Source organism: Budorcas taxicolor, chromosome 3, assembly GCF_023091745.1.
Source record: "Budorcas taxicolor isolate Tak-1 chromosome 3, Takin1.1, whole genome shotgun sequence".
NCBI classification, from domain to species: Eukaryota; Metazoa; Chordata; class Mammalia; order Artiodactyla; family Bovidae; genus Budorcas; species Budorcas taxicolor.
The window spans coordinates 15,881,030-15,906,752 of record NC_068912.1 but is presented as its reverse complement, the minus strand read 5'-3'; the positions used below and the strand labels follow the sequence as shown (position 1 = coordinate 15,906,752).

At 50.9% G+C, this 25,723-nt stretch overlaps 3 protein-coding genes across 3 annotated transcripts; 2 read left to right on the top strand and 1 right to left on the bottom strand.

The window, feature by feature from the left end:
• Nucleotides 1-4,575: 4,575 nt before the first annotated feature.
• EFNA1 (ephrin A1) lies at nucleotides 4,576-11,132 on the top strand. Its single transcript, XM_052636926.1, has 5 exons — nucleotides 4,576-4,778; nucleotides 8,505-8,800; nucleotides 9,765-9,830; nucleotides 9,997-10,047; nucleotides 10,222-11,132. The coding sequence occupies exons 1-5, from the start codon at nucleotides 4,687-4,689 to the stop codon at nucleotides 10,332-10,334; spliced, it is 618 nt and encodes a 205-aa protein (XP_052492886.1). The 5' UTR covers nucleotides 4,576-4,686; the 3' UTR covers nucleotides 10,335-11,132.
• A 950-nt stretch (nucleotides 11,133-12,082) lies between these two features.
• On the top strand, nucleotides 12,083-14,528 carry SLC50A1 (solute carrier family 50 member 1). Its single transcript, XM_052637285.1, is given in 7 exon segments — nucleotides 12,083-12,275; nucleotides 12,584-12,661; nucleotides 12,811-12,934; nucleotides 13,514-13,675; nucleotides 13,936-14,055; nucleotides 14,139-14,198; nucleotides 14,200-14,528. Coding segments are annotated over 7 exon segments (666 nt in total). The 5' UTR covers nucleotides 12,083-12,195; the 3' UTR covers nucleotides 14,242-14,528.
• A 372-nt stretch (nucleotides 14,529-14,900) lies between these two features.
• DPM3 (dolichyl-phosphate mannosyltransferase subunit 3, regulatory) lies at nucleotides 14,901-15,453 on the bottom strand. The gene is made up of 2 exons (XM_052637812.1): nucleotides 15,416-15,453; nucleotides 14,901-15,250 (listed from the first exon to the last, which is right to left on the bottom strand). Exon 2 carries the CDS (start codon nucleotides 15,243-15,245, stop codon nucleotides 14,967-14,969), a length of 279 nt encoding a protein of 92 aa, XP_052493772.1. The 5' UTR covers nucleotides 15,246-15,250; nucleotides 15,416-15,453; the 3' UTR covers nucleotides 14,901-14,966.
• Between the last annotated feature and the right edge of the window lie 10,270 nt (nucleotides 15,454-25,723).

The following is a 25,723-nucleotide window of genomic DNA, read 5'->3' as shown; positions in this document are numbered from 1 at the left end:
TAGGACAAAGATATGTTTCAGAGCCCCCAGGACTTCCCAGTACAGAAGCTGATGTAAGTGACTAATTAATTTTTGGTGGACGAGGCAGCATTAAAAAAAACAAAAAACAAAAACAAAAACAAAAAAACCTTCCTGTTGCTTTCTAGGCAGAAATTACGGCCCTATCTTCCTTAACACTACTCCTCCCATCTCCCTCCCACTCCCCATCCTGCCCAACCTCCTTTTCCCTGCAGGGGACTCCCAAGGGAAGAATTCCATCTTCTCCCAGAGTTTGGCCCTCTTTTGAGTTGGATGTGGAGGAGAGATAGATCCATTAGGTTCTAGCCAAAAGAATCTGGTTTTGGTTTGGCAGTATCAAAAGTATTTCCCAAGAGTTCGATCCCTTGGTTGGGAAGGTCCCCTGGAGGAGGGCACAGCAACCCACTCCAATGCTCTTGCCTGGAGAATCCCATGGAGAGAAGAGCCTGGAAAGCTGCAGTCCACAGGGTTGTATAGAGTTGGACACAACTGAAGCGACGTAGCACACACACATATCCATGAAATTCTCCAAAATCCAGATAATCTTATGCCCCGGTATCATCTGAAACTGCAAGCTCCAGTAGAGGAGGGCCCTCACCTACTGTCCTCCACTGAGGATCCAGCCCCAGTTCAGAGCCTGGTCCAGAGCAGATGTGCCACAAGAACTTGTTGAATGAAAGTCAACCTCAGAGTTATTTGCAAGTTCTAGGAAACAGCTCGATTGCTCAGTGGCTGAGGACTACTTGAATGTGGGGATGTGTTTATTTATCTCTACTCTGCCCCATTACAACAGCAATCTCTGAACCATTCAAGGAACACTATGCTGTGGTTAAAAATACTGTTTACAAAGAGGTTATACATGAAAATATTTTCTGTCATAAAGTTAAAGGGCAGAAAAAGAATTACACAATAGAAGTGAATCATATTTAACACAATTCCTAAAGACAAAGAAGCAAAACCTCATAGACTAAAGGCTGGCAGGGAAGGGTTGAAGATATTCATAGTAGCTGGTAGCTCCCCTTATTCTCCTGTCCTCTTTTTCAACTTCTGAAAAACACACGCACATATCACTAATAAAATGGGAAACATACACTTTGTTCTTTTTTAAAGATGTGGGGAGTGGGGCAGAGGCTGCTCCAAGCTCAGGATCACCTTCCCTGCACCCTCCCCATCACCTCACTGCCCAGGTTAGCTGTGCCCCAAGGCCTTGTGCTTTGGTCCTTCCCCACCCCAAACCACAGGGGGCTCAGCAAGGGAGTAGCAATCAAGTAGCTCCGCTGTTCCCCAGTGGAAATGGTACCTCCAGGCCAACAGTGCCCCCATAGGTGGACAGCACCTCCCTCCAGAGGCCAAGCCTCCCCCAGAGCACTCAGAGAGTTAATCTGTCTCTGAGGAATTCCCAGAAAGGACTCATAAGGGGAATTTCCCAGACAGGCAGGCAGACAGACAGACACCTCAGACAGCTCCCCGACACTGAGCCCAGATGTTCGCCTGAGGGTGGCGGTGCTGAGAGCCAACACAGGCGCACGACTTTGTGGTGAGAGGTAACCCAAAGCAAGAACCAAGACTAGACCCGCCTGGGCAGGCTGGGGGCTGCGATGAGGGAGGGCACTGGGCTAACTTGGTCTTGGTCTGCAGGTCGTCTCCGAGCCGAAGTCCCTTCAGTCTCGGTCTGGATCGCTCAGTGCCTGCAACTCTCCTCCCAGTCCACCAGGTGTCGCAGCGGCTCTCGAAGTGTCCAGGCAGCGCGAGTGCGCATTGTGGCTCTGAAATCTCGGCTTTTCCACTTAGCAAGTTTGTTGATAAATGGTGGCTTGTCTGTTTCCCCTATTGGCCTAAGGATTAACCAAGGGCAAGGGTTTTACCCTAAACGCAGTCTTATCCTCGGTGTTCATCACAACAGCCAGGATCTAGAGGCGCCCCATTAGTTTGCATGAAAGATCCCCGTACGCACAAACCCAGGAATAGAAGAGTGATGAGCTCCAAGCCTTAAGAGAGACTATTGGGGACAGTGCCAAGCTGGGGAAAGAGGGCTCCGCGTTCCGTTCGTGTGCCCCGAATTTCCCCCCACCTCTTCTCCACCCGAGTTGCTCCAGTCCTAGACGCAGGCAGGGCGGGAACGGACGTGGCCCCGCCGGGCTGGGCCGAGCGAGCCCGAACCTGCCCGGTCTGAGCGGCGCAGCCCAGGGACCCCACACGTTCCCGCCCAGAAATCCCGGCGGTCAAAAAAACTGAGGAGGGGGGATGTACCCCAAACCGTCTCCTCCAGGGGGCAGTTGTGGACCACCCTCTCTGAAGAACCATCACCCCTTCCGGTTTGTTTTCAGAGCAGTACATCTTGCAGAAGTAACACTGAATAGTGATTTCACTTACTCAACAAATATTTCTTGACCGCCTACTACGTGTGCTAGGTGCTATGCCAGGCGCTGGCAATACAGCAGTGAACAAGCAAAAACCCCTGCCCTCGTGGGACTTCGAGCCTTTGGGACAAGAGCAGGGGGATGGGGTTATCTAGCCGGGGACACGTGAGTGGACGACACCCAGGTGTCCTCCCAAGTGAGCAAAACGCGCGTGAGGTGCACTGCCCTGGGGCTGGTCGGCGGGTAGACTTCGGCCCCGGCGGGAGGGGTGGCTGCACTTGGGATAAACGCGTGGCCGGGCACGTCGCCTGGGGCAGGTGCGTGCGAGGGGGTGGGGGCCTTGCGCAAAGCCTGGCCCGGACCTGGCCGTAGGGTTACCCGGCCAAATACCTAATCCGCGCGGGGGTAAATATTTATCCTACGCGCGATGAATCGAAACGAGTCGGGCCTCCAGCAGCCTGAGCCCCACGCGGGGTGGGACCCGCCCGGGCCCTCCCTCAACCCCAGGCTCCTCCCCGGCAGGGGTCAGCGCCCGACTAGCCGCGGCGTCCCGGCACCGCCCCCTCCCGCCCCGCCCCCCCCCCCCCCCCCCCCCAGGTAATTACAGGCGTTGTGGCCAGGCCTGTAAAAGAAGAGGATGAAACAGCTTGGGCACTGGGGAAGCTGGGCCCGAGCTTCTAGGGGCAGAATGGGGGAGAGGCGGCGGGGTGGGGGGGGGGGGGCGGGGCGGGTCTGCAGCTTCCCGCTTTGCGCAGCCGCATGGAAGGGCTGGCCAGGGGTGCACACAGACTCGCAAAATCAACTCTGGGCGGGCATACAGTCACACAATCGCACACAGGAACCACCAAAGGCACGCAGGCACACAGCACTGGGACCTCCAGCTCCAGATTCTCTCTCTCTCTCTCTCTCTCTCTCTCACACACACACACCCCCCCACACACACACACCCCTAATCAAACACCTGCCCGCCCTCTCCACCCCGAGAGCTGGGAGGCAGACACCCCACCCCCCAATCCCCCACTCCAGACGGCAGCAGACCCCAGCGGAGAGAGGAGCCCCGAGAGGCGAATTCCAGCGGGTTTGTTTACACGGCTCGGGGGGGAGGGGGCCGAGTTGGATACTGGGGCCCGATGGACTGGAAGACCCAGCCCAAACTGGGCCAGACACAGCCGCCACCCAGCCTGGGACGCCGCGCACAAACACCCCTTCCGGGCCTTCAGCCCGCAGCCCCGGCTCGCCAGTGCACGTTTCCCCCTCCTCTTCACACACTGTTCACAGACATTAGCATACGTTCGTCAAAGTTTCACACGCTTCCCCACAGGCGGCTGTGATACTACTCACAAATGTTTTCACGCTTGCGCGCCATCACACGTATTTACACATGCCAGATGCACGTGTGGTTTCAGTTTGTCACCCTTCAGGCCGATTCTCAGTCCATATTCAAAGTCTGTTCGCATGGTACACACGTGTCGGCGCGCACACACACACACAGGTCACTAGTGCCCTTTGGAGCCCTAGAAACAAGAGCGAACCCCCTCGGGGGCCCACGAACCCTTGTTCCTCCCTCTCACAGGCACTGACGGTCAAAGGCGCCCTTAGCCCTAGCCGCACACGTTACACACTTGATCACACACAGGGTCGCACTTTATTCCCGGCATCTAGGCGATGACACAATCTCCCGAACAAAGACAACATTGACAGACCCAACAAAAACAAACAGCCTCGTGTGTGGGGAGGGGTAGCCGAGCAGAGAGTCCGGGAAGGGGGTGGATAGGAGGAAAGTGTGGGAACGCGGGCGCCCAAGCCCGGGCGTACAAGGCTCGGGAAAGGCGCGGGACCTGTCCACAACCTCGCACCCGCCAAGATCGGCGCGCGGCGCCGCCAGCCAGGCCAGACACCCGCCAGTTCGCAGACCCGCATGTGGAATGCGTTCCCTTCTCCCGCACGCGACTGCGCCCGGGACACAGACCCACAAAGCTTCACGCGGACCCACGAGTGAGCAAACACAGCGCCGAGCAGATTTACCGGGCAGAGGTGCGCGCCCCGCGCCCCGCTCCCCTCCCCCTGCTCTCCCCTCCCCCCCTCCCCCCCCCCTCCACCTCCCCAGCCCCCAGGCCCCGGGCAGCCGCGCGCCGGGCGGGGCGGGGGCGGGGCGGGGTGTCGGGCGGCGCCGGCCCAAAAGGCGGAGTCGCGAAGCGGAGGGGCCAGAGCTACGAGCGCCGTGCTGACTGCGCTGCCGAGAAACCCTGCGGGAATCCAGACTCGGAGGAGCCCCTCGTCCCCGCCCGGCCTGGCCAGGCCCCGCGCTATGGAGTTCCTCTGGGCCTCTCTCTTGGGTCTGTGCTGCAGTCTGGCCGCTGCTAACCGCCACACCGTCTTCTGGAACAGTTCAAACCCCAAGTAAGCCCGAGTCACCGGCCGACAGCCTGGACGCCCGGTTGGCACCGCTCCCCCCTTCCAGGTTAACTGTCCCGCCCGGCCCCTAACCTGAGTCTTGGGGAGGTGACCAGCGGCGGGAGGGCTCCCATAGATTTTCTTCTCGACCATAACCAGGAGTTCCACCCCAGGGCAGGGCCCTGCCCGCATCTGCTTGCACCGTACGGTCTCTGCCTCTCTTTTCCTTCCCTCTGCTACAGCTGTTACTTCTGTTAGGTGGGAAGTTAGACAAGAGCAACAACGGGAGGCCTCGCTGAAAGGGATGCAAGCTGATCTCTAAAATCCATCCCAGACACACCCAGGAGAGCTCACTGATGTGCTACAAAAAAACCACAGAGACCTTTCAACGCCTGCACATGCGCCCTAGGCACACAGTGGATACAAAATAACCGCAGGGGCTTCTCCAAGTAACCTTAGGCAGTTAGGAGCCCAGTAAGAGCTCATGAATATTCTACATCTAAGTGTAACAGACCAAATTATGGGAAGACAAAAACAACACAGCCTGCTGTTATATGACTTACAATTGTCAATCGGCCTTGAGTGTATGCCCGTTTGCATTCCCTGTCATTCACTGGTGGTGGGTACAAGCTCTGCTTTGGACCCGCCATAACCATAAGGAGAAGACTGGACGTATGAAAGGGGGAAGCCTTACTGGAAGGGTAAGGAAGGCTCTTTTGAGGATCAGTCTGTTCCCATGTCTTAGGAGTGTCTGTGTAGTAAAAGATCTGTCTGCTTGAGCTGAACTGAGCTGTAACTTGTCTGTTGCCCTACACCCTTTAGACTGTCAGTCCTTTCGAGGCTGAACACCTCCTGCCTCTGGCAGGAGCGCTCTCTCTGACCTTCAGGGCTCTTATTCTAAGCCCTTCCACCACAAAGGCCTCTATGTATTTGGGCATTTACCTACGCTGACAGGTCTTGACATCCGGAGTAAGAAGAATTCTTAGAGTAATCCTGGAAAGACCCTTCAGGAAGGACCTGGGCTTGCCTGAATGCAGTGTTTATTCTGATTTTAAGGTGTCCCTGGAATGCGCCCCCCCCCCCAAGGGTCTTCTGAGGTGGCAGGAGTGAGGCATATGCTGTGTGTGGGTAGGCTTGAAGGAGTCACCTGTATCTGAGGTTCAGGTAGTAAAACTGAAAAGAAGGGGAGAGACAGAGGTCATGGGGATGGTTCCGGAGGACAGGAAGGGGTTAAAAGAGTTACAAAGGGCTCTGGGTGGGAAGGAGTTAATTTCTCCTGGGCAGCTTTAGGGCTGTGAGGCAAATGGTACCGGGAGGAAGAAGCTCCCATCGGATTCTTTGTTCTTGAGTTTTCTGAAGTTAGGGGAACAATATTTGTGGGAAAACAGGAGAGGTGGGTAGGGTGGAATAAGGAGAGGAGAGCTAGGCAACTTGGGGTCAGGGGAAAACACTCGACTTGGCTGGGCCACCCCCAGCCCTAGCAGGCCTACCCCCCACTCCCCTCGAGAAATAGATTGTGCCAGTTTCCTCTGACCTTGGGGCAGCATTGCCTGGTGGGGGGTCTGTTGGGAAGGGAAGGAACAGACAGCTACCTGCCAAGCGAAAGGGGCAATCCCCTCTTGCCCATGGGTCTGATAGGACTGTAGTCAGTGCTCCCCCATCTCACCTCTTGCGGCCTGTTCTTGCTTCTTTGACCCAATCTTGTCCTAGAGGGAGGGAGCAAAGTCCCTGTTTATGCCCATGCCAGGTGTTGGCTGCAGGAGGAGGAGGGGACAGGAAGCCGTGAGTAGGGGGAGGACCCTGGCCTTTTCCGTTCCCAAGCTCCCACGTTTCCTCTCTTTCAGGAAGGAGCCTCTTCCTTGCCCCCCCTCCCCGCCTTCCCTGACGCCGCTGCCCCCCTTTCCCAGATAGTGAGCAAGAGTCAAAGGAGTGCTAAGTGGAGCCGATTGTAGCCCCAGGAGGAGGGTGATGGGTGCTCCCACCCAACATAACTTCTGCCCTGTCCATCTGGACACACACTGCTATGCCCAGGACTAAAGGGAAGGCAGCCCAGAGCAGTCCACAAGCAGCCAAGCCAAGCCCAGCCTGAGGGCAGGCATGAGGTGGCAGTGAGCTGGGCGGGCGAGAGGCTGGCAGGGGTGACTCAGGGCAGTGGGCATCAGCCCTGGGATCTCCAGGCCCCAGGCAGGGGCAGCGTGGGAAGAAGGGCAGTGCCGCCTGAACTGTGCACTGGCCTCCTTAGTACTCCAGGGACAGGAACACCCCCTCTGATTCAGACCTGTCAGCTCCCTTTGCCTGAAGTGGGCACTGGGCCATCCTGAGGGTCCTGGAGGCTGACCACATTTGATGAGGGAAATTTTCACAGGTTCTCATGAATACTGGGGCGGGTGGCAGAGGTAGATGAGGAATGAGTCAGTGCCCGTCACGGGAATGGAGGAAAGACGCCAGGCCCAGAGCTGAAATACCTGTTCTGAAATGGCTTCTATGTTTATCTCTCCAGAGAGGAATTTTAAAAGCCTCTCTCTGCTCCTCTCTCTCTTTTCCCCAGGGTGGGGGAAGGGCCTTGGTAAGCCTAGCCGATGTGCTAGCATGCTCCTGTAGGGCCATGACCCTCTTAAGGGTCATGCTGACTGGGCAGTGGGTGCCCACCTCAGAGGCCTCTTGGCCTAACCCCTGCCCCGACCCCCCACCCATGCCCCTGGCTTTGGTTTGAAGCAAGTTGGCAGCCAGCTCTGCTGAGTCTCTAGCTGGCAGTGCTTGGGGGGATTTGGAGAAGCTGACCGGCTTGGGAAAGGGAGGTGGGGAGGCCCTTTTCCCCTCTACTAGGACCCCACCCAGACTGGAGCCAGGTGTCTAGAGCTGGGTGGGGGAGGGGCCGGTGGGCAGTCAGGCTGGAGCCTGTGGAGCCTGGGGGGAATGGGCTGGGGGAGGGGAGCTAGCCCCACCTTGGGAAGAAGGAGGGCCTTCTCTAGAGCTCATTTCACAGGAGGTGAATGTATGGCTTTTGGAGACAAAAGAACAAGAGAGGTTTTGGGGTGCTTTGAGAGAAGTGGACCAGGAAAGCTAAGCACTGATTTGAGAAGGGGGGGATTTGAGGGGACTGGAAGAATTGATGAAAGCAATTTAACTTAAAAGGACTGGGCATTATGTGTGGGCGTGGATGTCCTGGGTATTGGGAGAAAAGTTAAGTTGAACAATATGAGATATAGTCAGTGGGTCAAGGGGAAAATGAGAGGAGTAAGAAAAGTGAAAACAGATTGTTGGGTGCCAAGCACTAGCATGGGAAAGAGAAAAGGTTACGTGAATTTTGATTACTGAATGGGCCAGGAGGGTCTCAGGCTGAGGTCTAACAGCATTTAAAGGAACAAGTGGTAGAACAGAGCTGGAGAAATATTGATAGGTAGAAGAGGGAGCTGAGCAAGTATTTAGAAGCCCATCCTTGGGTAAATATCAGGGACGTTATGGGAAGAGCTTTGATACCTGAAAGATACCAAGTGGATGCTATTTAGAGGATTAGTGGCAGACAATGATGGTGAGGGGAATGTTTGGAGATAGTGGAAAGATATTTCAGAGATCAAGATCAGTAAATACTAGGAGTTAAGACTTTTTAAGAAATCTTTGGGGTAGGGTCCAGTATGAAATGTGAGGGGTCATGTAAATATTCAGAAGCTCAAAGGCTCTGGCCTGGCTTCTGAGTGACCACCCACTCTCTCCACCTTTGTGCATGCCCAGGTTTTGGAATGAGGACTACACAGTACATGTGCGGATAGATGACTACCTGGACATCATCTGTCCTCATTACGAGGATAACTCTGTGCCAGATGCGGCCATGGAGCAGTACACACTGTACCTGGTGGAGCACGAGCAGTACCAGCTGTGCCAACCCCAACTCAAGGACCCTGCCCGCTGGTTCTGCAAGAATCCCAAAGCCAAGCATGGCCCGGAGAAGCTGTCTGAGAAGTTCCACCGCTTCACAGGTTTTACCCTGAGCAAGGATTTCAAAGAGGGACACAACTACTACTATATCTGTGAGTACCCGTGAGGCATGCACACAGGTCCACAGACTCGGGGACACACCTGACATGATGCATACACTTCAGTACATGCTTAGTGGGGAGGCAAGCAGCAGACAGCCCCTTCCAATCCTGAATTCTATTTTTATTCATTCCCATTATAAATGCAGAGTGAGCTTCTACTGTGTCCTGGGCACTCTGCTTGGCACTATCGTCACAGAGATAAATAAAACACTGCAGGGTCTCTGTCCTCCAGAATCTAGAAAGGGACATACATCTATTAATACCATTAGAACAGGGGGATATGGTAGCTCTGAGCTCAGGGGCCCTGAGAAAATGACTTGAACACCTGCCAGTCTGGGGGAGAGGGGTGCACCTCATAGAAGGCTTCCTGGGGAAGATGACCCAAGAGTTTAGGGCAAGCAGAGGAGCTGCAGACAAGAGGTCATGTACAAAGACAGCATGACATCCTCAGGGAACTCCAAATGGTTCAGACTGACTGGAGTAGGAGGGACACTTGGAAGTGGGGAGACAGCAGCCTGGAGAAGTACACAGGTTAGGGCATGGGGACCCAAGAAGTGCTAAGGACTTTATCCTGAGGGCAGATTTTAGGAACTGTAAGATCAACTTTGTGTAGAATGGATCCAGGCCTCACCCTATCAGGGGGCTTAGGGAGAGCAAGGACATGGTGGCTGGGAGGAGTGGAGAACGGACTGTGGGGAAGGGACAGTGTCTGTGTTCTTTTTATCATCACTTCGAAAGTCAAGGGTTATCCCCAAGAATGGGAATTTGGACTGAACTTGGGGTAGAAAGTGGGCAGAAACTTTCTGGGCAAGTGGGAAGGTGAGAATCAAAGATCAGAGGGAAGAGAGGGGTTAAAATGAGCAGGGACCAAGAAAGCAGGGCCAGAGGCATTTGTACTTATATTTTCTTCCAACAAAGTTTCCCTTCCTTAAAACTCTCTGGATTTATTTTGTAGCCAAGCCCATCCACAACCAGGAAGACCGTTGCTTGAGGCTGAAGGTGATGATCGCTGGCAAAATCAGTGAGTGTCAGGGTCCTGTGGGCCTTCTTTCTCCATCCTGTCCTGGGCCAGGTCGAGAGATCTGGGATGGTTGGGAAATCCCGTTGCCCAGTCCAGCCAACACTTCCACTCCTTTGCTTCCTGCGTGTACCAAGTCACCTGACCTATGACCACCCTTATCTTTCAGCTCACAGCCCTCAGGCCCATGCCAATGCACAAGAGAAGAGACTTCCAGCAGGTAGGTGGCTGGAGAAAATTGGGCCTGGGGCACAAAACAGGGTCTGCTTGAAGAGACTGGGTATAAAAAGTGACTCCTTTGCCAGGCAGGGGCAGGGGAAACCTCGCTGGACTGAGGGCCAGTGCCAGCAGTAGGGCCACTCACCTTGGAGGCCTTTGCCCTCTCATCTTGCAGATGACCCGGAGGTGCAGGTTCTGCATAGCATCGGTCACAGCGCCGCCCCTCGCCTCTTCCCACTAGCCTGGGCTGTGCTGCTCCTGCCATTGCTGCTGCTGCAAATCCCATGAGGGTGTGCACCACATCTATTGTAAGGATTGGAACCAGGCTGAGGAGGCAGGCGGGCCTCCCTCACCTACCTGGGGCCCCTCCCAAGGCCCCAGTCCTGGGAACCACTCCCACCACATGCTCAAGCTGCCACCCAGCAGCCTCAAAACGGGTCGATATTTAGGGTTTCAACCCTAAGGAGGTCAGAGAGCCTGACAGTGCCATTCCCCACTCTGCATCAGAGGGATGGACAAAGAAGTGGAGACAGTCCTTTCCCCTCCGTTCCTGCCCTTAAGCCAAAGAAACAAGCTAGACGGACATGGCCTCCTAAGGGCACCGTGGGAGCCGAACTGGAAAGGGCTTGGGGGTCACAAGATGGACACTGAGCTTCGCAAAGATGCCCCTTCTATGGAGAGCCAGGATGGCTCTGAAGGAAGAGCAAGAGACAGTTTCCTGCTTGGGAGCCAGGGACAGGAGAAGCAGCATGCTTGCTTGGGTTGACCCAGCATCTCCCCCAGGACTTGCCTCTGTGGAGCTGCCACAGGGAGGTCTGTAGTCAGACACTGCATCCTCTCTCATCCTGGGACATCACTCTGCAGAGCTGCACCAGCAGGGGGGCTGTGCCAACCTGTTCTTAAGAGTGTAACTGTAAGGGCAGTGCCCATGTGCAGAGTCTATGCCTAGTCTGTAGCCTGAAGGGCAGGGCCCACAAGTACGGAATGTATATGAACTTGATGTGTGTCTATGCTGATTTCTACAACTGGAGTTTTTTTTATACAGTGTTCTTTGTCTCAAAATAAAGGAATGTGTTTGTTTTTTTGGACATGATTTTCTGCCCCTCCTTCCTAATTTATGACCATTGAGTCCTGCTGCTTGCCAGGCTCTGCACTATATCAGTAGCAAGGGGGGTTGAAGTCTTTTTCCTCTCTAGAAATAATGCCTTTCACCAGCCCATAAGGGTGAGTGTTTCCTCCTCTGAGGTTTGTCCAGGACAGGAGTGCTCCCTACAGCAGTTCCAGGCTGCACCCCACTCTGGAAGTTCCTTCTGTCCAACCGCTGCCCTACTCCCACCCTCTCAGCGCTGGGCTTCGGCATACTTACTCTTCAGGTACTCACGCTGCTGGGTGAGTCAAGGCAGCCGCTTGGAACGCCAGCTGAGGCATGCGGCCCGCCTCACAGCCCGACCAGCAAAGACGTGTGGGAGGCTGGGAGGGAAAGTTCCCAGCAGCAAGCTGGTTGGACTGGGGCGGGGGGGTGGGAGGGATGTCAGTGATACATTTGGCCAGTGGATTCGCCAAGTCACAGAAAGTTGGCAGTGTTGGCTGCAGGGGGAGGGCATTTCACAAAGACTCGGTGATTCCTGGCAGTTCCAGTTATTTAGGGAAGAAACCGGAAACAGGCTTCAGCAAACGGGGAAAAATCTCCCAAACTCTGGCCAACTTGAAGCTGTGAGCTAGGGTCCTGCATCGGAAGCATGCTGAAGTCTGCCTAGCAAGCTTTTGTTTCAGTTCTACCACGTAGGCTCGCTGGCCAGGGGGAGAGTTGAGGCTAGGGGTCTAGGTGATCCAAGGAGTAAGCAGAGAGTGTGGAGCCGTTGATGCCAGGACAAACCCGCGGAGCCTTAGGAAAGGGGCCTTACGAAAAATAGCAACGTGAAGACCCTAAACGCTGCGCAGGGTCGGGACACGCCCTCGGAGAGGCGGGGCCTGAGCTCGAGCTTGAGGTTCTAGGGGTGGGCCAGGTTCCGGTTCAGTTTCCGGGGGGACCGCCGAGCGCGCAGGGGCGGAGCCAGGGGCGCGAAGGGGCGGGGCTCCGGCGTCTGGGGCTCCGGATCGTGCTAGCTGGCCCCGGGCGCGGAGAGCGGGATCTGCCACTCGGGGAGGGATGGAGGCGGGCGGATTGGCCGACTCGCTTCTTTCTGGAGCTTGCGTGCTCTTCACCCTCGGCATGTTCTCCACCGGCCTGTGAGAGAGCGGAGGGGCTGGGCTGGGGCAGGACCAGGAAGTCAGGAAAGGAGAGAGAGGGGTCAGAGACGTGGCCGCTCTGTCAGGTTACATCTGGAACCTAGGATCAAAGTGGAATCGGGTCGAGGGGAACGGGGTACAAGGGCAAGGCTGGTCATTTGACCTGAGAGAGAAGGCCAGGGAGTTGAGGGTAGGGCTGGGGATCTGCGGTTGTCCGGAAAGGATGACAGGCATCGGGGATTTCGACTCCCCAGCAGCCTGGCTATCCCTTTCCACCTCTCCCCCCTGCCTTCGGGGCCCCGTTACAGCTCGGACCTCAAGCACATGCGGATGACCCGGAGCGTGGACAGTGTCCAGTTCCTGCCCTTTCTCACCACGGATGTCAAGTGAGAGGGGGCGATGCCTGCTGGGGGGAAGGCTGTCTGAGGGAGGCTGGGGAGGGGTGAGGAGGAATGTGGACGAGGCCCCTTGGGCCCCCCCCCCCCCCGTTCACACTCAACCCCGCGGGACAATGTCCCTCCCCTGCACCCTGCAGCAACCTGAGTTGGCTGAGTTATGGGGCCTTGAAGGGAAACTGGACGCTAATCGTCGTGAACGCCGTGGGTGCTGTGCTTCAGACTCTGTATATCTTGGTGTATCTGCACTACTGCCATCGGAAGGTAGAGGCCCTTCCTCTGCTGCACGCCCTGCCCTGCCTTGCTGGCAAGGCAAACACTGTTTTTCCTAGAAGACTATAACAGGCTGGCACTGCCACCTTTTCCTGGAAGACCCCTTCAGCCTTGCAGTCCTCCTTCCGCCATAAAGTCAGCCTTCTGAGATTCACATATTGTCCCCATTCTGGCAAAGCTGATAGCTCTGCCAAGCCTCAAAGTGCCTTGCTGCCCAACAGAGTGAAAAGAGATTTTTGTCTCCACAGTTCCTTCAAAGCCAGTGCCAGTGGCTGCAAGTGAGATGATTAGCTCTGCTTCCCCATTCACACAAGCATTAAGCTCCTACTCTGTAGCAAGCTCACCCCAAAAAGACAACTTTCCCGCTCTTAGAAACCTCCAGGGTTTGGGTAGATCAGACCTGTGCTGAAGTCACTGGTGGGAAAGAGGCTATGGCAAGTGCCATACTGGAGGCTTAGGCAAAGGCTGGCTCCCCCACTGGAGCATGGGTGAGGGTGGGATGAATTAATTCCAGCAGCAGTCAGAGGGCTCCTGGCACATCCAGAAGTATAGCTACTCTCTCTTCTGTAGCGTGCCGTGCTCCTTCAGACTACAACCCTGCTGGGAGTCCTTGTCCTGGGTTTTGCCTACTTTTGGCTCCTGGTGCCTGACCCTGAGATGCGGCTTCAGCACCTGGGCCTCTTCTGCAGTGTCTTCACCATCAGTATGTACCTCTCACCACTAGCTGACTTGGTGAGTGGGGGTGTCCGGGGAGGTAAGGGAGATAAATCTCCCACAGACAGAGACTGTAGCTTTCAGTCCAGGGGAAGGGCAGACCCAAATCCTGGAAGGAGACAGGGCAGTGGGGCTGGGTGAGTGGGAGGCAGGAGGGAAAGGCTGGGTAACAGATCATGGGGGCTGTTTGACCTTTTGGGTTTTTTTGACGAAATTCTGGGCAAAGTGGGAGATTTACCATGTGCCTGGTCAGGAGTGTCTTTCATCCTTTCCCATAGGCCAAGGTCATTCGTACTAAATCAACCCAGCGTCTCTCCTTTTCACTCACCATTGCCACCCTCCTCACCTCTGCCTCCTGGACACTCTATGGGTTTCGACTAAAAGATCCCTACATTGTGGTAAGCAGAACAAGGGCAGGGTGACAGGTGTGTGTGAGGTGGAAAAGCAGCTCCTCTCCTCACAGCAGTCCTTGTGATTTCAGGTGCCCAACCTTCCAGGAATTCTCACCAGCTTCATTCGCTTCTGGCTTTTTTGGAAGTACTCCCCAGGAGCGAGACAGGAACTATCGGCTTCTACAAACCTGAGGGAGTTCACCTGACCACTGGGCACCTATAATGCCAACCTATTACCAAAGAAACTTTCTTGTTTCAGCCGCTCCTGCTGGTTAGCTCCACAGGGGCAGTGGTTTGTGGTAAAGAAAAAAATGCTTTGAGAATCCAGGGACTAAAGAAAGAGCTTTAGTTAGAACATTGGATGGAACCTGGAGATAAATTCACTTTTTTTTTCAAGATTGTATTTTTTAATTTTGGAGGTTGGGGGGGGGGAATCTTTAGAATGTGCCTTAAAATAAACTGTTCCCTACCCCCCTGCCCATCAAGACTCCTTCTATATTCAGGGATAATATTCAGGGATATAATTCAGGGATAATCCACCTGGTTTGGTAAAGGATAGAGGGGCACTGTCTGACTCACAGTTGCTCTTGGACTGGTAGGGTTAGGCTTGGGTGTTATGAAGAACTGACTTCAAGAAATCTCTCCTAACAGGGCTAAAAGGACCAGGAAAGTGAAATGACTTTTCCATTCTGAGAGATCTTGAGAAAGGGGGTCTGTGCCTCCTTCAGAGCAAAAAGGAAGAAGCACCAGCAAAATGCAAAAGATAAAGGCTGAGAGAGCCTCAAGAAGCCTCTCAACAGTTAGTACACATCTGTTCCCAGCATCCATACTCAAACCAAACAAGCTTAGAAAATAAACTGGTCCTTTAATGGGGAATGGGAGAACAGGCTGTCCGGGAGGCAATCGGAGTTAGGGGGTCAGAAGCGAAGTCCCCTGCGGGTCAAGTCGGCTCTGGCCTCTTGGATCTGGCTCTGCAGCTCGCGGGCGGCGTCCTCGCAGTCGTGAAAAGTAGCGACACGGTAGCCCACGGTGCCCAGGGCATAGCAGCCGGCAGATACCAGCAAGTAGGCGGGCAGTGGCCACAGGACCTCCCGGCAAGACGAAGGCAGCTCCAGGCCCAAGGCTCCCATAGTCAGGGCCGCCCAGGCGGAGCCCAGGAGCGCCAGCCCCCACAGCCACTGCGCTAATTTCGTCATGGACACTGCGGGAAGAGGAAGCAGAGCTCGAGGTCCCTGACACCCCGCGACCTGCTCTTCATCTGAGACCACTCCCTGTCCTTCTCCCTCACCCACCTTCCAAACCACCTTACCTCAGGGACTGCCCCAACGATCCCGCCCTCCCCAGTCGGCCCTCCACCTACACTTACCTACCCGCCCGCCGTCTTCCCGGCTCCACACAGCGCCGACGTCAACTTCCGGAATCCTCCGCGGCTCGCGCTCCGCCGCCGCGCTGTCTTCTGGGAGTTGTAGTCCTCGAGGGGTGCCCGGCCACGGTCTTGACCTAAGCTGCACTCAGCAGACTCTGCTGCTGCAGCTGCAGCCTGGGCCGGAAGCGCTTTCAGTGCTCCTGCTCTCCCTTGAGACCCCGCTCAAAGCTGGCGTGGGGCTTGTAGACAACCTAAAGACACCCTTAAATCCTGCAACAAGGTGGGAATGTAATATCGTTCCCCTTAAACTCACTTCTCTTGCACAAAAATTCTACTCATTCATTCATTCACTTATTTACGCTTTTTATTCATTCATTCAGTGGAACGTTTTTTGAGCGTCACGCTAGACTTTGGAGAAATAGAGATGTCAAGACACAGCCCCTTCTCTGGTGGAGGGAAGAAAGCAGGAGTCAAGAAAACAGATGCATTGGCAACTAAACGTGGTGCTCTGAGATAGGTGTTAGAACAGAGTTGTCATACGTTAAAAGAGAAATTCAAAGACGCAACCGGTAGGATTTGGAGCCAGGGGACGAAGTGCTCCAGGAAGGTGTCTTTAAGGGAAAACACTTGTAGGGACAGAGCAATCACCTGGTGTGTTTAGGGTATTAAGAGAAGGTGTGTATACAGCTTTCAGAATTTGGGGGATGAATTCATGGCAGGTGTATAGAAAACCAAGTAAAAAAACATCACTCATTATCAGAGAAATGCAAATCAAAACCACAATGAGGTACTATCTCACGCAGGCCAGAATGGATGCTATCCAAAAGTCTACAAGCAATAAATGCTGGAGAGGGTGTGGAGAAAAGGGAACCCTCTTACACTGTTGGTGGGAATGCAAACTAGTTCAGCCACTATGGAGAACAGTGTGGAGATTCCTTAAAAAACTGGAAATAGAACTGCCGTATGACCCAGCAATCCCACTGCTGGGCAGACACACCGAGGAAACCAGAATTGAGACATGTGTACCCCAATGTTCATCACAGCATTGTCTATAATAGCCAGGACATGGCAGCAACCTAGATGTCCATCAACAGATGAATGGATAAGAAAGTTGTGGTACATATACTCAATGGAGGATTACTCAGCCATTAAAAAGGATACATTTGAATCAGTTCTAATGAGGTAGATGAAACTGGAGCCTATTATACAGAGTGAAGTAAGTCAGAAAGAAAAACACAAATACAGTATGCTGCTGCTGCTGAGTCGCTTCAGTTGTGTCCAGTTCTCCAGGCAAGAACACTAGAGTGGGTTGCCATTTCCTTCTCCAATGCATGAAAGTGAAAAGTGAAAGTGGAGTTGCTCAGTCGTGTCTGACTCTTCGAGACCCCAGAGACGGCAGCCCACCAGGCTCCCCTGTCCCTTGGATTTGCCAGGCAGGAGTACTAGAGTGGGGTGCCATTGCCTTCTCCACAAATACAGTATACTAACACCTATATATGGAACTTAGAAAGATGGTAACCCTATATGCGAGACAGAAAAAGAGACACGATGTATAGAACAGTGTTTTGAACTCTGTGGGAGAAGGCGAGGATGGGATGATCTGAGAGAATAGCACTGAAACATGTGTATTATCATCATATGTGAAACAGATCACCAGTCCAGGTTCGATGCATGAGGCAGGGTGCTCAGGGCTTGTGCACTGGGATGACCCACAGGGATGGGATGGGGAGGGAGGTGGGAGGGCGGTTCAGGATGGGGAACACATGTACACCCATGGCTGATTCATATCAATGAATGGCAAAAACCACTCCAATACTGTAAAGTAATTAGCCTCCAACTAAAATAAATAAATTAAAATAAAAAAAGTGATCCAGTTATACATTAAAAAAAAAAGTTCAGGCATGGAGTTCCCTGGTAGTCCAGTGGCTAAGACTCTGTGCCCGCACGGCAGGGGGCCTCAGGTTAGATCCCTGGTCAGGAGACTAGAGCGCGTTTGCTGCAACTAAGACCCAGTCCAGCCCAATAAATGAATAAACATTAAGAAAAGGAAAATAAAAGGTCAGGCAATTATCAACTTCGGGAAAACAAAGAGTTATCAAAGGAAAGAAAGAGAATGCCTGTCTGATAAAGACCACTAAGAACATAACTGTAAGTGGACAGTTGGGTTTATTTACTTGCTACTACAAGAGAGAGCACGAACCAAAGGCACTGTGGAGACGCTCATCAAACAAAGGAAAAAGCCAAATCATTACAGAGTATGGGAAACAGTTGAGTTCAGATGATATTTAAATGAAGTAGTATTTTGATAGGTTCAAGGTAAGCACAGATTAAGTGAAGGAGTTAACAACAGCCTAGACTGAGAAGTAAACTGTGGGTCCACTTGGAAACTACAAAGTTTAGTTAAATAAGTTTAGATAATTATGTAATAGATAACTACATAATTAAGATAAATGTGGAATGATATGTCCAAAACCCCAATATCTGAAGCTTTGCACCTAGGTTGGAAATTGAGGCTGCTTCTCTTTATCAAAGTAATCAACATGGGTTAACCCTCCAGCAAGAGCAGGGTATGTCCCATTCTCACTTTTTGATTTCAAAGAGAAAAGTTGTGACTGTATGATTTTAGAGAATGAAGTTTCTCAGCCCCATGTCCCCAAGGTTAATTAATAAAATCAGTTTTGACAGATTCACAGAGTCTTAGTACAAACACTACATAACTCAGTGTGTAGAATATTTTCACAGCCATAATAATGTAAACACAAGCGTTGATTTAACTTAAATTTGGAATATATTTAAATTGAGAGGGTGGGGGGAGGGGAGTATATGAGGAATCAGGATTAGAGAGAACTATATCCTCATTTTCCATGGCAGGCAATTGATTGATTATATCTAAAACAGAAAAAAAGAAGTAATAGCATGAGCATGTTATTTAGAAATATAGAGGGAAGTACAAAAGGAAAGCATCTTAGAAACTTGGGAGTAGTTTACGGAGGAGTATGTATAGAGGCAGGAAATGGAGCAAGGGACTGTTATTTTTCTTTCCTTTATTTTTATTATTATTATTTTTTAATTTTTATTTTTACTTTATTTTGCTTTACAGTACTGCATTGGTTTTGCCATACACTGACATGAATCAGCCACAGGTGTACATGAGTTCCCAATCCTGAACCCCCCTCCCACCTCCCACCCCATATAATCTCTCTGGATTATCCCTTAATTTTTTTTCTTTCCTTTATTTTTAAAAGGTATTTATTGATTTATTTGGCTGTGCTGAGTCTTAGTTGTGGCATGTGGGATCTAGTTCCCTGATCAGGAACTGAAACCTGGCCCCCTGCATTATGAGATTGTAGCCTTAGCCTCTGGCCCACCAGAGAAATCCCTGTTATTTTCACTATCTTATAGAACTAGATGGCCTTTTAAACTATGCAAATTCCTTTGTTAAAGTAAAAATTAAGGCAAAATTAAAATATTTTCAGAAACCTGCCATATGAGCTTCAAAGGCCCACCCCAACTCCCTTCTCCATTCTTCCCCAAATCCTACTGGTTACCCATTCATGACCTCACTAGTCACACTGACTTTCAACACAGTTCAAGAGGCAGGCATCAGCCTTGCAGATCCAGAAATTCTATCTTGTTCACCCATAGTAGACCTGGCCTTGAAAGATTGCCACTCCCCAGAAAATTTGGAGGGGGAAGATAATGAGAAGGAGCTTGCCTTACAACACATGAAAACAGATAATAAATTATAATGTCATAATAATAATCAGCAGAAGATTAAACATTCATTGAGGGGCCATTATGTATCATGTCCTATGTGACATTGCATGTTTGATTTTCACAACAGGCTGCAAAAGGTACTTTTATTAATATATCCCCAGGTATGAATGAGGAAACCAAAGCAGAGAAGGTAAAAGGTAAGTAACTTGCCTGAGGTCATGCAGGTAGTAAGTAGCAGACTGTTCCAACTGACTCAAAACTTTGTGCTTAGTAATTTCATCTTCCTCAGTTACTGGTATAGGAATGGGCAGATAGTATCGTCATAGCAGCTGACATTCATTGATTGATTACTCTGTGCCAGGCACTCTAATAGGTACTTTATATGCATAATCTCACTCAATCTTCACAGCTACCCTATGAAGTAGGTATTATTATTATTATCTCCATTTCACAAATGAGGAAACTGAGGCACACCCCAGATAATCAGACGGTAGAGCCTGCTAACTATGTCACTATGGTAGCACATCTTCTTACCTAGATCAAGGGGTTTCTCTGGCGGCTCAGTGGCAAAGATCCACCTGCCAGTGCAGGAGACACGAGTCCAGTCCCTGGGCCAGAAGATCCTCTGGAGAAGGAAATGGCAACCCATTCCAGTATTCTTGCCTGGGAAATCCCATGGACAGAGGACCCTGGAGGGCTACAGTCCATGGGGGTCACAAAAGAGTCAGACACAACTAAATAACAGCTACCGAGATCAATGGAACAAAATAAAAAGTGAAGAAATGGGCTTCCCTTGTGGTCCAGCGGTTAAGAATCCACCTTGCAATGCAAGGGACACCCAATTTGATCCCTGATCTGGGAAGATCCCACATGCCGCAGGTCATCTAAGCCCTGTGCCACAACTACTGAGCCTGCGCTCCACAGCAAGAGAAGCCACCACAGCGAGAAGCCCAGGCACCTCAGTAAAGAGTGTCCCCCACTCACTGCAACTGGAGAAAGCCCACGTGCAACAGTGAAGATCCAGAACAGCCAAAAATAAACTAAATATCTTTTTTAAAGTGAGAAAAAAAAGATCAAACATATACCATTTCAGCATATGATAGAAATGGCATCTCAAGTGAGGAAAGAGGAATTATTTGGAAAACACTTGCCACAAGCTTAGCATTTGGAGGGCCTTCCTGGTGACTCAGATGGTAAAGAAATCTGACGGTAGTGCGGGAGTTCTATCCCTGAGGAAAATCCCCTGGAGAAGGACATAGGAACTCATTCCAGTATTCTTGCCTGGGAAATCCCATAGACAGAGGAGCCTGGTGGGCTACAGTCCATGGGGTTGCAAAGAGTCAGACATGACTGAGCGACTAACACTTTAGCATTTGGAAAAGTAAGTTAGATTTCAACCTAACATCTTAGAAATAAATTCCCAGTGCATTAAACAAAACAATGTGAAAGTGAAACACTCAATATGCCACGGTTGGCATACTTATTGTGTGGCTACATGTTTCTCAGATGTCCAGCTCAGGCATCATGTCCTCCTGTTGTAGCCACGGTTTCTGGGAAACAAACTCACTCAAGGACGATGCGGATAGTGGAGGGCAGTTTATTACAAACGTGGGCCCAAGGCAGAGTCTACTCCTAGCCAAGGACCCCGACCAGTTTTTTGCGAAAACCTTATATACCCTAAGTATACGTGCCCAAACCCACCTCCCCAAATTCCCTGAAACTAGTCTGAACAAAAGAAAAGAAAGATACAATCAAAGTTAACCTGTGATTCATATGCCTTAAGCCTAGGTAGTTAACAGTGGACAATTATCAATAGGCCTGTGGTCATACCCCAATAAGCATAATAGAATTTATGATTCTATTTGGTTACACAGATAATAAGGGTATTCTTTTAGGGGACAGAGCCCTGGGGCTCTTCCATCGAGGGGTGGAGGGGGGTCTGATTTTCCAGTTGGTATGTCGTTTCCATAGACACTGGGCATATAGCTCAAAATCCACAGTCCGGCCCAAGATGGTGTCCTGATTTCAAGATGGAGCCTGTTCTGTCTGTTTCCTCCTTCACTCCAAGCAGCCTTCCTGCACCTTGACCCTGTTTTGCTGGTTAGACACCATCTTCCTCTTCTGAGCTTCCACAGACTCTCTTTCATAGATGGCACTTTCCATGTTGAGCTGTAGGTGTTTTGTGTCTTTGCTTGGCCCACCTAGGAACATTGTAACTCCAGGACCAAGCACAGTGTGGGAAACCCAAAGGGCTTCTATAAATGTAGGATGGGGAACAGAAGGAAGGACAGGTTAGCATTTGATAGTCTCCAGGAAAACTGACCCAGCTCTTCTGATCCCAGGAAATATAACTACTGCGGAGACTCCTGTCTGCTAGACACGGGGCCTTCGGCTTTGTATAGCACTGGACAAAAGCCAGCAGATTCTTATGGTCCAGTGCCTCTCTCTTCAATCTTTCTGCAGAACATCACTCTTCTGCTGTCACAGCAGGCCACAAATACAAGTGATTATGGCAGGGTATTGAGAAATGGAATATTTCCTGCCATATCAGTAAACAAGGTTGTCACAGTCGTCAGCAATGCAAGCCCTCCAAATGTTAATTTCTGAGCCCCTAGGGCACCGGAGAAGGAGAATACCTGTGATTCAGCAGACATCAGGCTGCAGCCACTCCGTGCAGCAAGCACTGAGGAACTCAGGATGTGAAAAACACAGGATGCTGGCCCCAGATAGCTGAGATGAACATGAAAGGAATGATTTCAGTGAGCCCGGACTGTTGCACCCTCCCATACATAGAAAAGCACTAAATTCCTTCACTTGAGGTATCTGGTTCTTTAATTCACAATAAATAATTTTGATGTTCAGAATACCTGCTCCTTGTTGCACATATCGATGTAACCTGACCTCTCCCCTGCCTCCTTGGAGCAGTTCTCTCAGGGTTCCTTGAGATTCTGTTTTCTGGGCTTGAAGTCCTAAAAATTCTCACCGAATAAAACATAACTCTCAACTTTTAGGTTGTGACTGTTTTTTAAGTTGACAATAGGAAAGGCAGTGCAGCTTGGGGGCTAAAAGTTTGACCTTTTAGAGTCCAGAAGTCCTGAGGTTGTGTCCTGGCTCTTTCCACTCCTTAGCTGTGTGGCCTTGGGCAAGTAGCTTAACCTCTCTGAGCTTCAGTTTTCTCGTGCTTTTTGGAGTTCTCTCCTTTGGCAAGCTTTAGTTTCCGAGAGACATAAATTCCAGAGATGTAAATCTGGAATCTTTATGCTAAACTAACGATGGGAGAATAAGCAAAATTACATGCAACATGGAGGAAGGGATTGACTGTTGCAGGGAAGACGTGCGCCTCTATGAAAGAGGCCCTGAAGCCCGAGGTGATATGGGAAAGATGAGTGAGAGACTTGAAGCAGGGGCTGGGGGTGGAGTGTACAAAGCAAAGGGAAAGCCTGAACAAAGGCTGGGGGGCTTGAGTTCATAGTGAGTAATCCTTTGTGTCCATCTCTGGTGCAAGACTGCCTCGTGGAAGAGTGGCAGGAGCTGAGGCTGGGAAGGCTGGCCAGGGTCAGGCTATCTAAGAAAGACCCCTGGAAAGTGTTTGTGTTGGGGCTGGTCCCTCAGGTCAGCAGCTTCCCCCATTAGAGGAGAGGGAGGTTGTGGTGTGTGTCCTGTCAGGCAGCCAAGCTTTCTGGATGCCCACAGGTGCCATGGTGATTACTGGGTCCTTGAAGAAGTTTCCAGGTGATTAGGTTGTGTTGATTCCATCAGCGTCCCCCGGGCAACTGCAGCTCCATCAGAGTGACAGGACAGACAGACATGCAATCAACAAAAAAACATACAGACGGAAATTACAGCCAGGCTTTCAGGGGAAATGATGGGTCAGAGATTGTGCCCCCGATTGGAGAACGGAGAGTCAGGTGAATCAGAGGAGACCAAGATGGGAAAAGATGATAGCCTGAGGGAGGAGGGACACAGGACCAAGCCTGGCAGCTGAGAGAGACACTGAGGATTCAGCAGCTTGGAGGTAATGTAATCTGGAGGCTGAATTTCAGCAAAGAGCTCACAGTATGACAATGGTGTGTGGCTAGCAGGGTTCTTGATTATTATTATTATTTTTTTAATTTCGTTTTACTTCTTTGGTTCCACCAGGTCTTCTTTGCAGCATGTGGAATCTAGTTCCCTGATCAGGAATCAAATCCAGGTCCCCTGCACTGGGACCTTGGTGTCTTACCACTGGACCACCAGGGAAGTCCCAGGTTCTTGATTCTTTTAACAAACATGTATTGAGCACCCCCTATACTATACATCAAGCAGTATTCTAGTGACTAGAAAGGGACGAAATCTCTGCTTTCAATGAGGCCTGCAGTGAAAACAAACTGCTTCAACAAAATGATGGGAGACGGACAGGAAACACCTATTGAATATATCAAATAGTGAGAAATTCTGTGAAGAAAAATATAGCTAAGTGAGGGGCTAAAGGATGACAGTGTACCATATTATATAGTAGGGTCAGAAGGGAGTCTCTGAAAGGGAAGCATTTGCATGGAGACCTGAATGAGACCACGGACGGAGACAGAAGTGTAGATAACTGCCAGACAGCTGTTCTGGGCAGTGGGAACAGCATGTGCAAAGGCCGTGAAGTGTCACAGGAGACACGCAAGGGCTTGGGGTGGAATGGACGAGTGTGGAGAAGAGTTTGAGGCAATGAGGTCAGAGGCAGTGGGGGCCATGTGCTGTGTTGGAACTACACTGATTAAGCATCATGGCAAATATCACTGGACCTGAACTTCAACTCCAGCTCTGCCTTCCCTTATAATTCTGAGCAGGTTATTTTAGCCTCTATTTCACTTTACCCCATTTCATTTCACTAAAACAGGTGTATTAGAATTCTCCAGAGAACCAGAACCAGTAGGAGATACATGTGTGAAATTTATTTTAAGGTCTTGGTTCATGGGGTTGTTCAGTTCAGTTCAGTCGCTCAGTCGTGTCCGACTCTTTGCGATCCCATGAATCGCAGCACGCCAGGCCTCCCTGTCCATCACCAACTCCCGGAGTTCACTCAGACTCACGTCCATCGAGTCGGTGATGCCATCCAGCCATCTCATCCGTTGTTGTCCCCTTCTCCTCCTGCCCCCAATTCCCCCCAGCATCAGGGTCTTTTCCAATAAGTCAACTCTTCGCATGAGGTGGCCAAAGTACTGAGTTTCAGCTTTAGCATCATTCCTTCCAAAGAACACCCAGGACTGATCTCCTTTAGGATGGACTGGTTGGATCTCCTTGCAGTCCAAGGGACTCTCAAGAGTCTTCTCCAACACCATGGTTCAAAAGCATCAATTCTTCAGCCCTCAGCTTTCTTCACAGTCCAACTCTCACATCCACACATGACCACTGGAAAAACCATAGCCTTGACTAGATGGATCGTTGTTGGCAAAGTAATGTTTCTGCTTTTGAATATGCTTCTAGGTTGGTCATAACTTTCCTTCCAAGGAGTAAGCGTCTTTTAATTTCATGGCTGCAATCTCCATCTGCAGTGATTTTGGAGCCCCCCAAAATAAAGTCTGACCCTGTTTCTATTGTTTCCCCATCTATTTCCCATGAAGTGATGGGACCAGATGCCATGATCTTCGTTTTCCCAATGTTGAGCTTTAAGCCAACTTTTTCAGTCTCCTCTTTCACTTTCATCAAGAGGCTCTTTAGTTCCTCTTCACTTTCTACCATAAGGGTGGTGTCCTCTGCATATCTGAGGTGATTGATAATTCTCCCGGCAATCTTGATTCCAGCTTGTGCTTCTTCCAGCCCAGCGTTTCTCATGATGTACTCTGCATAAAAGTTAAATAAGCAGGGTGACAATATACAGCCTTCACATACTCCTTTTCCTATTTGGAACCAGTCTGTTGTTCCATGTCCAGTTCTAACTGTTGCTTCCTGGCCTGCATACAGATTTCTCAAGAGGCAGGTCAGGTGGTCTGGTATTCCCATCTCTTTCAGAATTTTCCACAGTTTATTGTGATCCACACAGTCAAAGGCTTTGGCATAGTCAATAAAGCAGAAATAGATGTTTTTCTGGAACTCTTTTGCTTTTTCCAAGATCCAGCAGATGTTGGCAATTTGATCTCTGGTTCCTCTGCCTTTTCTAAAACCAGCTTGAACATCTGGAAGTTCACGGTTCACATATTGCTGAAGCCTGGCTTGGAGAATTTTGGGCATTACTTTACTAGGGTGTGAGATGAGTGTAATTGTGTGGCAGTTTGAGCATTCTTTGGCATTGCCTTTCTTTGGGATTGGAATGAAAACTGACCTTTTCCAGTCCCATGGCCACTGCTGAGTTTTCCAAATTTGTTGGCATATTGAGTGCAGCACTTTCACAGCTGGCTCAGATCATGAACTCATTATTGCCAAATTCAGACTTAAATTGAAGAAAGTAGGGAAAACCATTAGACCGTTCAGGTATGACCTAAATCAAATCCCTTATGATTATACAGTGGAAGTGAGAAATAGATTTAAGGGACTAGATCTGATCGAGTGCTTGATGAACTATGGACGGGGGTTCATGACACTGTACAGGAGACAGGGATCAAGACCATCCTCGTGGGGTGTACA